Source organism: Myotis yumanensis, unplaced genomic scaffold (assembly GCF_028538775.1).
Source record: "Myotis yumanensis isolate MYYU_CA2020_CCGP unplaced genomic scaffold, mMyoYum1.0.hap1 SCAF_6, whole genome shotgun sequence".
NCBI lineage: Eukaryota > Metazoa > Chordata > Mammalia > Chiroptera > Vespertilionidae > Myotis > Myotis yumanensis.
The window spans coordinates 80,686,268-80,698,289 of record NW_027223757.1 but is presented as its reverse complement, the minus strand read 5'-3'; the positions used below and the strand labels follow the sequence as shown (position 1 = coordinate 80,698,289).

The window sequence follows — 12,022 nt, the reverse complement described above, 5'->3', positions numbered from 1 at the left end:
CATGCTAAAAAGGTCTTAAATTTCCAGTGTGTAACACGGTAGAAATTGAGAAATTTTAAAATGTTTTCTTGATTTTTATTCCTTACATTTTATACATACACATTTATATTCATATATGAAAATAAGATATAGATAAGAGGAACTAATACAGTGTTGAGTCTCAGGATTGGGGGGATGAGGGGACATTGGGGGGATAAGGACACATTTGTAATATCTTATTCAATAAAGGGAAAAAATATTTTAAAAAATATTACAAGAATCAAATGAACTGTTGGGTTTGTTTGTTTTTTAATTGATTTGAGAGAGAAATGTTAATTTGTTGTTCACTTATTTATGCATTCATTAGTTGCTTCTTGTATGTGCCCTGACCGGAAATCGAACCTGCAACCTTGCTGTATTGGAGCGACGCTCTAACCAACTGAGCTACCTGGCCAGGGCCAGAACTGTTAGTTTTTGAAGAAAGTTGTTTGACTCACTATTTTTAGCCAAATCAGCTATTAGCCACTCGGTGACTTGTACTATTTTTTTTTTTCCCTAATGGGGAAACTTTTCACTCGTATTTGTAAAAGCACTCTTCTTTAGGCATTTGAGTTTTAGAATCATCTGTTTAGAGGAGAAATTATATTTCCCCCAAAATTAAAAGTAGTACTTTGAGTTACTATGAAGTTAGCATTATATAGCACTACATATGAATAATGAACATAAAAGAACTAGATGAGAGAAACTCCAGCAATATAAGTATTTACCTAATTTCTAAATTTATACAGTCTGTCAGGAGTATTACTGACTGCACGTGGGATTATTTTTTCCACCCCCTACTCTCTCTTCTATCAGTGTTTTTTTCTTTCTATTTCTGTGTATCCTCTCCCATTAAAATTGGTACAGTTGGTCAATGTATCTTTGGACTAGAGACAATAATAGCATATTAGGCAGGCCATTGAGCAATTTTGTCTTCATCCAGTCTGAAGACTAAGAATTGTCCCAATCCAATGCTGCTAAAATGTATAATAATCATATTAGTCTAATAATAATAATATCAAGAAAGATCCTGGAATTAACAAACCATTCTTTTTTTTTTCTTCTTTTAAATGTATTTATATTGACTTCGGAGAGGAAGGGAGGGGGAGATAGATAAAAACATCAACGATGAGAGAGAATCATCAATTGGCTGCCTCCTGCCTAGCCCCCCTCCACCCCACTGGGGATCGAGCCCATTACCCAGGCATGTGCCCTGACCGGGAATCACACTGTGACCTCCTGATGCTCAACCACTGAGCCACATGGCTGGCAACAGACCATTCTTGAATGGTTAGAATCCCTTGGAGAGGATTGTGAGCATATTGAATTACAGTTTTTTACTGACAAAAATGCTCATTGTATATAATAAAAGCCTAATATGCTAAGTGTCTGGTTGCCTGGTCAGCTGTTCAGCCAATCAAAGTGTAATACAATAATGATATGCTAAGGCCACTCAACCGCTCACTATGATGTGCACTGACAACCAGGGGGCAGACACTCCACTGGGGTCCAGCCAATCAGGACTGAGCAAGATGGGCCGGACATGCTCTGGAGTCCTCCCGTGTCCCTCCCTGGCCTCAGTCGTGCACTGGTGGGGCCCCTCAGCCTGGCCTGCACCCTCTCGAAATCCGGGACCCCACAGGGGATGTCGGAAAGCCGGTTTCAGCCCAATCCCTCGGGCCAGGCCAAGGGATCTCACTGGTGCACGAATTCGTGCACTGGGCCTCTAGTTGTTTAATAATGAACTATTTGTCAGAGGTTAGCCATAGCATGTATAGACTTTTGGGTAGAGGGATGATGCTTTCAGGAGATGGTAAGGCCTAAATATTTCCACATGCCAGGAAAGGTCAAAGATGATCAAAATATATCAATGTGAAGAGACTATAAAAACAGTGCTTTAGGGCCTTAGACTTTATCAGTACAAGTTCTCTGCCACTTACTAGCACGAAACCATTGGCATGGTATTTAATCTCTTTGAGCCTCAACTTAGTTGTAATATATCAAAATTACATAACTGTAGTTATTGTGATAATTTAATGAATTTTTCAAATTTTCTTAAGTTTCTGAATTGCGAACTTCTGTTAATTGAAGGATAGAGTTTGCCTACAGGTCAAAATATTTCCAGTACATTGAATCTTAAATGCATTTCTGGGATTTAAAGATAACAATTTAGAAGATGTTATTTGCAGGTACAGAAATTGAGACCAAGTGAGATTAAGTGATTTACCAATATCACATTGGTTGTACATGAAAAAGAGAACTAAACTGGTACTTTATGTATATATTTTTATTATTATTATTATTATTATTATTATTATTATTATAATTATTGCTGTTCTATACTGTCCCTTTTGTTAAAGGTCTGTGTATAAATTCTTAATTTGGTTTCAAAGATCCTCGTTCTTTGTGGGGCTGATTTTCTTACAGTTCTTCTAAACGCTCACGTGGCATAACCTTTTTCTGGCTGAAACAACTGTAGTTGCCTTTGTGTTGTTGTTGCCTGCCATTTAGGAACTTGCATGGTGACATTTTCTTCTGTTGAACTTTGTACACACCATTGGAAACTGGATTTAGACTGGAAATCAGCACCTGTAGGCTTGAAAGTATGACCAGATCTTAATGACATATGATAAAATAAAATAAAAAAAACTTGACTAGGGTAAAGATATTGTCTCTGCTGCTCAATTTATGTTTTGTATTTTAGGTAGAAATCGAGAAGCTGAAAAAAGCTGTCCTGTCTTCTTGAAGAGGCACAGACCCAGTATTTATAATGAAATGGGGATTCAGAGGCAACACTATGAACTTCAATTGACTTGTTACTTAAAAATAACAAATGCTGATGTTGTGGGAAAGAAATATGAGTATATGAACTATAATATCTATAGAAAAGTAGGGGGAGGATGAATTTTTTATATATATTTTGCTTTGCCAATATGAGGGGGAAAAGAGGCCTTATTTCTTACATGCTGGGATTGCAAACTTCTTTTTTAGTTTGCTTGAAAATACTACTGAATCTGTATAAAAAGGAAAATTCACAATAGTTTTTTTTATTGAAATGTATTATTTTTAAAGAGATCTATACTATAAATATGGTGATATCTTTACAAATAATCTGTAAAATATACTATTTGAGAGGGACAAATTAGCTTTATAGTAACTATAGTCACTACGTTATACTTAGGGGATATGTACTTTGTGTGTATATATATAAATATGTATTTTTTCTTTCACTTTTAGCTTCTTACCCAGGATGACACTGTTGTGCCTGTTTGTTTGCAGTGCTGTTTATATTCTGGGCGATGTAATGGGAGTTTTCTAGCTGTATCCAGATTACTCACCCATGCATATAGGAATATCTAATGAATTAATCAAAATAATTTCTTCTGCTTTTAGAATATTTCATATTGCTTGCACTATAGGATTTATAAAAGGAATTTAGTTAAGATATATTGGATTGTTAAATATATTTGGAAAAATACGAGCTATATTTTAAATTCATTGGGTATAAAGAACTGAAAATGTCAATTTATGTCAATTTAACCCTTAACTTGTTGTGCCTAAAAACTACAGCACATACATGACATGCAAACACCAGCCTTATTGCTGTGCTTTTCTGCTTATTTTACAGGCTTCTCTATTACCCATTTCATAATCTTGTGATTTAATCCTTTATGCCGCTTCCTCTGATTTTTAATAATTGTAAACAAAACTCAAAACTTTCAGAAGTTCAGTGTGAGGTTTCATACTTTGACAAGTTATCATTATGTAAATGCTAGATTTTACAATGTTTAATTGACCTAATAGACCAAACTAAGTGGTGGAGATATTTTGGACTGTGATTTAGGAAGCAACTTCATAAAGAGTGTTAATATATCATTAAATCGTACCTTATTTAAAACCAAATATAGTTGACCATATTAAAAATGCATTTTCACAAAATGGATGAATTAGCAGTTCTTTCAGAGTCATTTATGAACAGTTGGATATTTTAAAGTGTTATATGTGTAGTCTGAAAATGTCCGTTTTTATAATAAAAGTAGAAATTTGACATTCATTTGCGAAATAATTTAGATTTTAAGATTTTTTTATTGCAAATGATTTAGATTTTGAGTACCCTCTATCATGCTTCCTTTTTATGTTATTTTAAAGCACCAAACCAATATTTTTCCTTTAAAATTTTGATCTTATAATTCTGAAATCTTGTATTAATTTTGTTACATTTCAAATAAAATAACTAAAGCCAAAAATAGTAGAAATTCCAATTCATAATTACTTCATATTAGATTCACAACTTACACGAGTGTTTGGAGCAAACTTATTGTGTTGAATATGTATGTTTTAACTCTTTCAAGTCCTTGGGCTCTTCTGATGAGGTCATTACTGAACAAAATTGTTTACTCCTATTCTAATGTTTTTAAATGACTTGTCAAATGAATGACTTCCTTCTTGTTAAATAAGTTAGACCTTACTTTCTTTTAATGAAAGTCCACAAGTAGAAATAAACAGTGTGTCCTAGAAATCATCCTCAGCTTTCTGTCTGAAAAAAACCTCTACATGGCCCCTCCTCCCCCTAATAATGGGGTGGGGAAGTTTCCAGCCGACTTCAGGCTATTGTTAGTTTCTGTTGGTCATTTTCTCACTAGCACATAAAGGCAAGATGGTCATGAGTCCAGAAATACATTTAAAGTGTTTGCTTATAAACTTCCTCAATCAGAATAGAAAAGTAATTAAAGTACTGTCTCTATTTTTCTACCTTTGACCAAAAAGTAGAGAAAACCAAACAAACTCAAAGGGAAAACTGGTTACTAAAATCTAGCAAGTTACCAGTATTTGTCCTTGATATGGGAATTTTGTTAATTCCTATTCATAAAGTTTATAACACAAAATGGTGTGTAACAATAACAGCCTTTACTTGGGGGTAAATCATTATTATTTGCTCTGAGAACATAAATGACAGACGGGTGAGTAGCACGGAATCTGTCATTGCCAAGTTATTTGTGAATGTATCGTTCAGGTTGCTGTTTTTTGAAACACAATATTACTAATTTTCCTAATTGTGCTTCAGTATCAGTAGTAGTACGTGTGTGCACGCGTATGTGACCACAAAGCTCCTTTACAGAATTTAATTCTGAAGCTTCTTCAGAAAATCTAAGTCTGCAGATGGGAGAAAGGAAAGTGGGCCTGGAGTAACAGATGATTCTTTTTTATATGCTTCTTACTGTGATCATTGAAACCAAACCCAAGTGCTCTCTAGGTGTTGGTAAACATTTTATGCTTGCATTTAAACTTGAAATGTATGAACAGAAGGAGACAATCAGTTGAAACCAGAAATGAGAAGTGTTACAAACTTAATGGCCTTGTTTTGCTGTAGCAATAAAATGACCAAGTGCAATGACTTGATTTAATAAAATCATCTTTTAGAAGTTGCTGCTATATTTTTAGCCATGAAATTTTACCTTTGTTTTTGCCTAACTTGCCTTTAGTAACTTTTGCCTACATAACTATTATGTAATGCAGTTTGGTGGTGTAGTATGCTAACATTCCGTGGTGGGTGGGAAAAAATATATATAAAAACTCAGAAACTCCACACTCACTGACTTGTTTACAGGTGCTGTAAAAAAAAAAAAAAAAAAAAAAAAAAAAAGCATGCTTCTCCTTTAAAAAGAAAAAATTAATAATAAAAAATACTATTGCCAATCGTGTAGTCTCTTGGTTATTTTTTAAATTAACTTTAGCATATGCTTAGTGCAGAGTACAGTGAAAATTATTTTGTATTTCTTTCAGTTTTGTAAATAAAAGAAACTATAAATAGTAAAATGAAAGCATTAAAAGTTCTAGATCCGTGTGATGTTTACTAAACATTTGTGAGTCCGTTTTCTATGTCACAGGAATATTGGGGGAATTTGAATGATTTATATAAAGTACCTTCTAGAGTGCTTGGCATGGAGGTGTGTGTTTGTTTTTTAATGGGAGCCTCCCAAACTCTTCTCAAAAGCATTTTAGAGAGGTGGATGTGGAGGCCTAATACTGCCTTTCTTTGGGGGAGATACCCCTTTCATTTGTATTATATTCACAACAGAGCTGCTTGCATCTCAGATTCCGCCTCTCTGGCCACCAGTGATTGGCAGAAGGGAGAGTACTGTGCCCAAATGGTGTTATTGACTTAGAGACCTTGAGATTTAAAACATTTGAAACATAAGGAGCTAGACTCAGCATGGGAGCTCTCTGCAGTTATATTCTTCTGCCACCTGGAAAAAGCTGATTTGAAAGAACCTACTTAATAAAGGATAAAGAGATGCAAACAATCCACAAGGATTTTTAAACTGATGACGAATCATTCCTGAGTCCCAACTACCCATGCATTGCTAGGTTCCTTAAGCATAAACATGCTCATAAACGTGGGTTTCTGAACTTATAACTGACAGAGGGAGACATCAAGCACTATGTACCCTTGTTGAAAATACGCCACGTACATGGCTCCAGGCTTTGTAGAAATCCACTCAGACCTGAATCACAGAAAAGGAGTAAGACGCCACTGAAGCTCTCGGGCCCGGTGCTGCACAGTTCAGCTCAGTTTGGGGGGGAAAGTCAAGATCACTGGAATGGCTGGCCGCTGAGGTAGAAGGGGGCGGGGGGCGGCGGTGCTGTGCCTGCTCCGGTACCTGCTGAGCGTAGTCGAGAGCTGATCCCGAGCGCCTCTGCGTTCCGCTTGCCTTCTCTGTGCCACATCCTGGCGCTGTGCGCGGGGCTCCCACCGCTGCTGCGCGCCTGGCGCGTGACCTGCCACCCCACTAGCCACTGCTCTCAGGCGGGCACGTGCCAGCGACAGCCCCTGCCCAACCGCTACTGCGGCTCCGGCAGGATGGCGGGGAGCCGGGCGGGTGCAGCGGGTGGCGGTGCTTTGCCTGCCTTAGCACCCGTTGCCCGACCTCTGCCCATGACCAGGCAGGATGGCAGGGGTACAGGGAAGGGGGGACGCAGGTGCAGGTGTGGAAGCACTGAACGGGACGGCTCTGGGGTGCGGTGCTGTGCCTGCTCTGGTACGTGCTCAGCTGGCCGGCTACATTGCCCCCGCCCCCCACCAACCACCCCGCGCCAATTTCCTAAGTGGCTGGCTGCAGCTTCTGCAACTTATTCTTTAGCATGATCTGTCTTCTTCTCAGAAGTTTGATTTCTACGTCTTTGTAAGCAGCGGTAGCCTGAGGGTTGATGTCATCACCAGTGAAGGCGATGCAGGGGTTGATGGTACAACCAGCTCCAGAATTTCCTGTCTAAGGGCTGACTGCAGCTCCTGCACCTTGTTGCTTAGCTCTGTCTTCCTCTCAGAAGTTTGACTTCCAAGTCTTTCTGTTGTAGTTGATGTCAGCAAGGAGCAGTTTGCTGCTGCATTTGAAGCTCTGACGCTTCATGCTTCTGTTCTAGGTCACCACAGAGAGTTTCGGGTCTCACATTCTCTGCTCTTAACATTGCCGGAGTGGCTCCCACCTCCTTCCTCTCAGCGTCAGGTGTCTCTTCCTCTTTTTCTGATCCTCCAGCAGCCCCTCTTCTGTGAAGTTAGAGCTGTGTCTGTGAAGGAAGCCACACAGCCGCTCACTTGCCCCAGGGAGTGGCCATCGCTGGGGGTCATAGAACTGACCTGGTCGCTCTGCCCAAAGCGTCCAGCGCCACCGGACAACAGGGCCAACTGTCCAGGACTCACTATGTGGGCGGAGCTAAGGATCAGATCGAAATGAGTTGTTGCTAGGCAAGGCCTGAGGGGGGGCTTCCAGGTGGGGGCACCTGGGGAGAAGGAGGCCTGGGGAGGGGCCCTTCTCCAGTGACACCTTCCCGCGGGCCTCTTCTGTTAAATCGGTTTCAGAAAATACCCGTTGCCTTCGGCTTTCTTGTCACACAGCCGGCATTTATTATTTGTTTATTTATTTGTTACATTTGAGGTAGAATTCGCACAGTGATGCGCATCCATGTTTAGAGCACAGGTGGGCGCGTTTGCGCCAGTGCCCACACTAATCTTCCCATCGCCATCGATAACGCCCAGAGCTCCAGAGCTGTCGTCAGTGAGAGTCGTCTTAGTCCCTGTAATGGGCTTGTGAGGCTCGTTCTGATCGCTGATCTAGGAATTGATAAGCTGGTAAACATTTGCTATGTTTGCAGGTGGCATCAGATTAAAAGATACGGTGGTTAGAATTGGCCAGCTTAGCAAGGAGTAAGCCTTGGGGCAGAGTCAGTAGAAACTAAGGGATACTTTTGGTTTGGTTTGGTTTGGTTTGGTTTGGTTTGGTTTGGTTTGGTTTGAAGAAAGAAGCTATTTGAACATATTTGAATGTTAATGGAATGATGCCTTGTAGAGGGAAAAAGTGATGAGGCAGGGAATAGGAAGTCTTCAGGAATGCTATCCTTGAGGAAGTGTGAGGAGAAGAGGACAGCTCCTGGGAAGGGATGACTTTTGACAGGAAGACAGACAGTTCCTCTACGATGACAGGAGTGAAGGTGAGAGTGGATAGAGTTTACATTGGATGGTTTATATTTTCTCTGCAAAATGTCAAGTGACGTTGATAATGTGACGAATGGGGAGAAGTTCTACCAGCACTTTGAAGAGATCAAATGTATGTCTTTAGTCATCCAGGATTGTGGAAAAACGAACCTGCCAGTGAATCACAGGAGGATTGCCCAATTGCATGGAGGGCTGTGGAATTCTGTATTAATTTTAAAAAACACCAAAACGACCATGTTTTATATTGGTCAAATCTAAAACGTATGCTGAAATTGGAATACCTTCTAATATTGTTCCATAGTTGTCTAGCATTGTTTCAGAGTTTGTCAGCATTTTTTTAAGTCAATGGTCCTAAAACAATGAGCATCTTATAATCAGTGAAATATGGTAATGTATCTTTGCCAAGTTCAGCTGCCTGTGTGAAGTCATGGAGAAGGCATTTCTTTCAGGGTCAGGTTTCAAAAACAAGATGAATAGATAACAGCTTGACAATAGCTGCCTATCACAAAGAGGCCTATTTGAGCCCACTCACATTTTTAAAAAATCTTTATTGTTGAAAGTATTACAGATATTCTCCTTTTTTCCTCGATTGCCCCCCTCTGCTCGGTTCCTGCCCCTCCCCAGGCCTTCACCACCCTATTGTCTGTGTCCATAGGTAATGCATGTATGCATATAAGATCTTTGGTTAATCTATTCCCACCCTCCCCCACCCCCTTCCCTCTGAGATCGTCAGTCTCTTCCATGTTTCCATGCCTCTGATTCTATTTTATTCATTAGTTTATTTTGTTCATTTATTTTGATTTTTAGACTCAATTGTTGATAGATATGTATTTGTTGCCATTTTATTGTTCATATTTTTCTCCTCCTCCTCCTCCTTCTTCTTAAAGAATACCCTTCAACATTTCATGTAATACTGGTTTGGTAGTGATGAACTCCTTTAGCTTTTTCTTATCTGTGAAGCTCTTTATCTGACCTTCAATTCTGAATGATAGCTTTGCTGGGTAGAGTAATCTTGGTTGTAGGTCCTTGCTATTCATCATTTTGAGTATTTCTTGCCACTCCCTTCTGGCTTGCAAAGTTTCTGTTGAGAAGTCAGCTCAAGTCATGTGGGCACTCTCTTGTAGGTAACTAACTGCTTTTCTCTTGCTGCTTTTAAGATTCTCTCTTTGGCATTTTAATTATGTTGTGTCTTGGTGTGTTCCTCTTTGGGTCCCTCTTGTTTGTGACTCTCTGTGTTTCTTGGACTTGTAAGTCTATTTCTTTTACCAGGCAGGGGAAGTTTTCTGTCATTATTTCTTCAAATAGATTTTCAATATCTTGCTCTCTGTCTTTGTCTGGCACCCCCATAATGAGAGTGTTGGTACACTTGAAGTTGTCCCAGAGGCTTCTTACACTATCTCATATTTTTGGATTCTTTTTTCCTTTTGCTCTTCTGATTGAGTGTTTTTTGCTTCCTCATATTCCAAATTGTTTATTTGATTCTCAGAATCCTCTACTTTACTGTTGAATCCCTGTAAATTTTTCTTTTTTTCTGTTAGTGTATGCTTAATTTCTGACTGGCCCTTTTTATGTCTTTGACATTCTCAATAAGATCCTTGAAAGTTACTAAGTCCCTTGAAGCTCTCATTCAGATCCTTGAGTAACACTATAACCATTGTTTTGAACTCTGTAACCAATATTTTGCTTGCTTCCATTTCTTTCATTTGTGACATGTTTCTTTATCTCCACATTTTGGCTACTTCCCTGTGTTTGTTTCTATGTATTAGGTAGAGCTGTTATGTCTCCTGGAATTGGTAGAGTGGCCTTGTGTAGTAGGTATCCTGTAGGACCCAGTGCCTCAGACTCCCCAGTCACCTGAGCTGGGTACTCTAGGTGCACCCCTGTGTGGGCTGTGTACATAGTCTTGTTGTAGTTGAGCCTTGATTGCTGTTGGTGTCACTGGGAGGAATTGACCTCCAGGTCAATTGATTGTGAGGACCAGCTTTGACTACAGTGGAAGAATTACTGTGTCCACCAGTATGGAGCAGGACTTGCTTCAGGGGGGCATTGGTGCTCATTGAATCTGCCCGTTGAGTGTGTTGCTTGTGGATGTGTAGAGTTGTAGTCTGCTATGGTCTGAAGCTATCTGCTGGGTGCACTGGGGCCTCCAAGGAGGTGCAAAGTCAGCCACTGCCTGGGGCCACTTGGCAGGAACTCAAGATCTGCAGATCACTGCTACTTGTATTGGACTTGGAAGCACCCAGGTGAGGCCCAGCAGTGAAGCAAGGCAGGCTGGAGCTAGTGCTGGGTCTTGGGCCTTTTATTGATAGTTTTGGGGCAGGCTGACTCCAGCTGCTTGTTTAAGAGATTTAGCAAAGTCTGAAGCCTGAGCCAGGACAGGCCATTCATATGGAAAAGCAGCTGCAAACAGCTTGGGTGGGGCTGTAAATTGGATGGGACAGGGTCTCAGGGAATCACCAGGGTGGAGCCATCAGTGTGGGCCACACTGATGGAAACTCAGATGTGTCTACCAGTCAGCCCTGTGATGGGGGAGGTCCCAGCACAGGAAAAATGACCCCTGTGAGATCCCTGTCTGGGAGAAAGCTGCCCCTGAGTTCCTGCCTGTATTTCCCTGGATTCCCCCAAAGCTGCCACTGGTGCTGGAGTTTAGGGGAAGTGAAACTGTGAAAGTTCATATGTGGACCCTTTAAGAAGAACACTTGTGTCTCCAGCAGTTTACATGTCGCTCAGCCACAATCCCCGCTGGTTCTTACACCCCAAATTTACAGGGACTTCTCTTTCCAGCTCTGGAACCCTAGGCTGGGGGTCTGGTGTGCAGCTGGGACCCCTGATTCTCACAGGGGGCTTTGGAGATATTCCTCCCAATTAAAAAAATGTCACATATGGGTGTCAGACCAGCCCATTCCATGTCTTTACCCCTCCTACCAGTCTCAATATGCTTTCTTCTTTACTTCTCTAGTTGTAGGACTTCCATTCAGCCAGAATTAAGGTGGTTCTGGATGATGATTGTTCTGTTTTTTAGTTGCAATTTTGATGTGGTTGTGGGAGGCAGTGAGTACAGGCGTTTAACTATGCTGCCATCTTGGTTCTCCGAGCCCACTCACATTTTATGTAATTCTAACCTCATTATTAGCCCATTCTCCTGAGATGATCAGCTCTATATTACTGGAAGTGTTTCATCTAGAAGTTTGGTCTACAAGGCCAATCTCTGTGATATTTGCCAGTTTAAGACTCTATCATAGGAGGGGAACCAAGATGGCGGCATAGAAAAACACCGGAAAATGCTGCCTCCGACAACAACTTCAAAAATACAACTAAAAGACAGAACGGTCATCATCCAGAACCACAGAAAGGCTGGCTGAGTGGAAATTCTACAACTAGAAGGAAAGAGAAGAGCACACAGACTCAGAGGAGCTACGAAAGTGAAATGCAGAGGTACGGAGGCTCCGGCGCGCGGAAAGGGGCGGGCAGGCACCTGAGGACGTGGCTGTCTTTTTGAATCGGGAGGGAGTC

General features: G+C 40.7%; 1 protein-coding gene across 2 annotated transcripts in view; it reads left to right on the top strand.

Moving 5' to 3' along the window:
• The window catches only part of CD2AP (CD2 associated protein), a 116,382-nt gene extending 110,667 nt beyond the window's left edge, over positions 1-5,715 (top strand). For both annotated transcript variants that reach the window (XM_070418449.1, XM_070418450.1), the window contains one exon: positions 2,723-5,715. In XM_070418449.1, the coding sequence (XP_070274550.1) occupies positions 2,723-2,764 (42 nt within the window). In that variant the 3' untranslated portion in view covers positions 2,765-5,715. The remainder of the gene's footprint in view (positions 1-2,722) is intronic.
• The last annotated feature ends 6,307 nt before the right edge of the window (positions 5,716-12,022 follow it).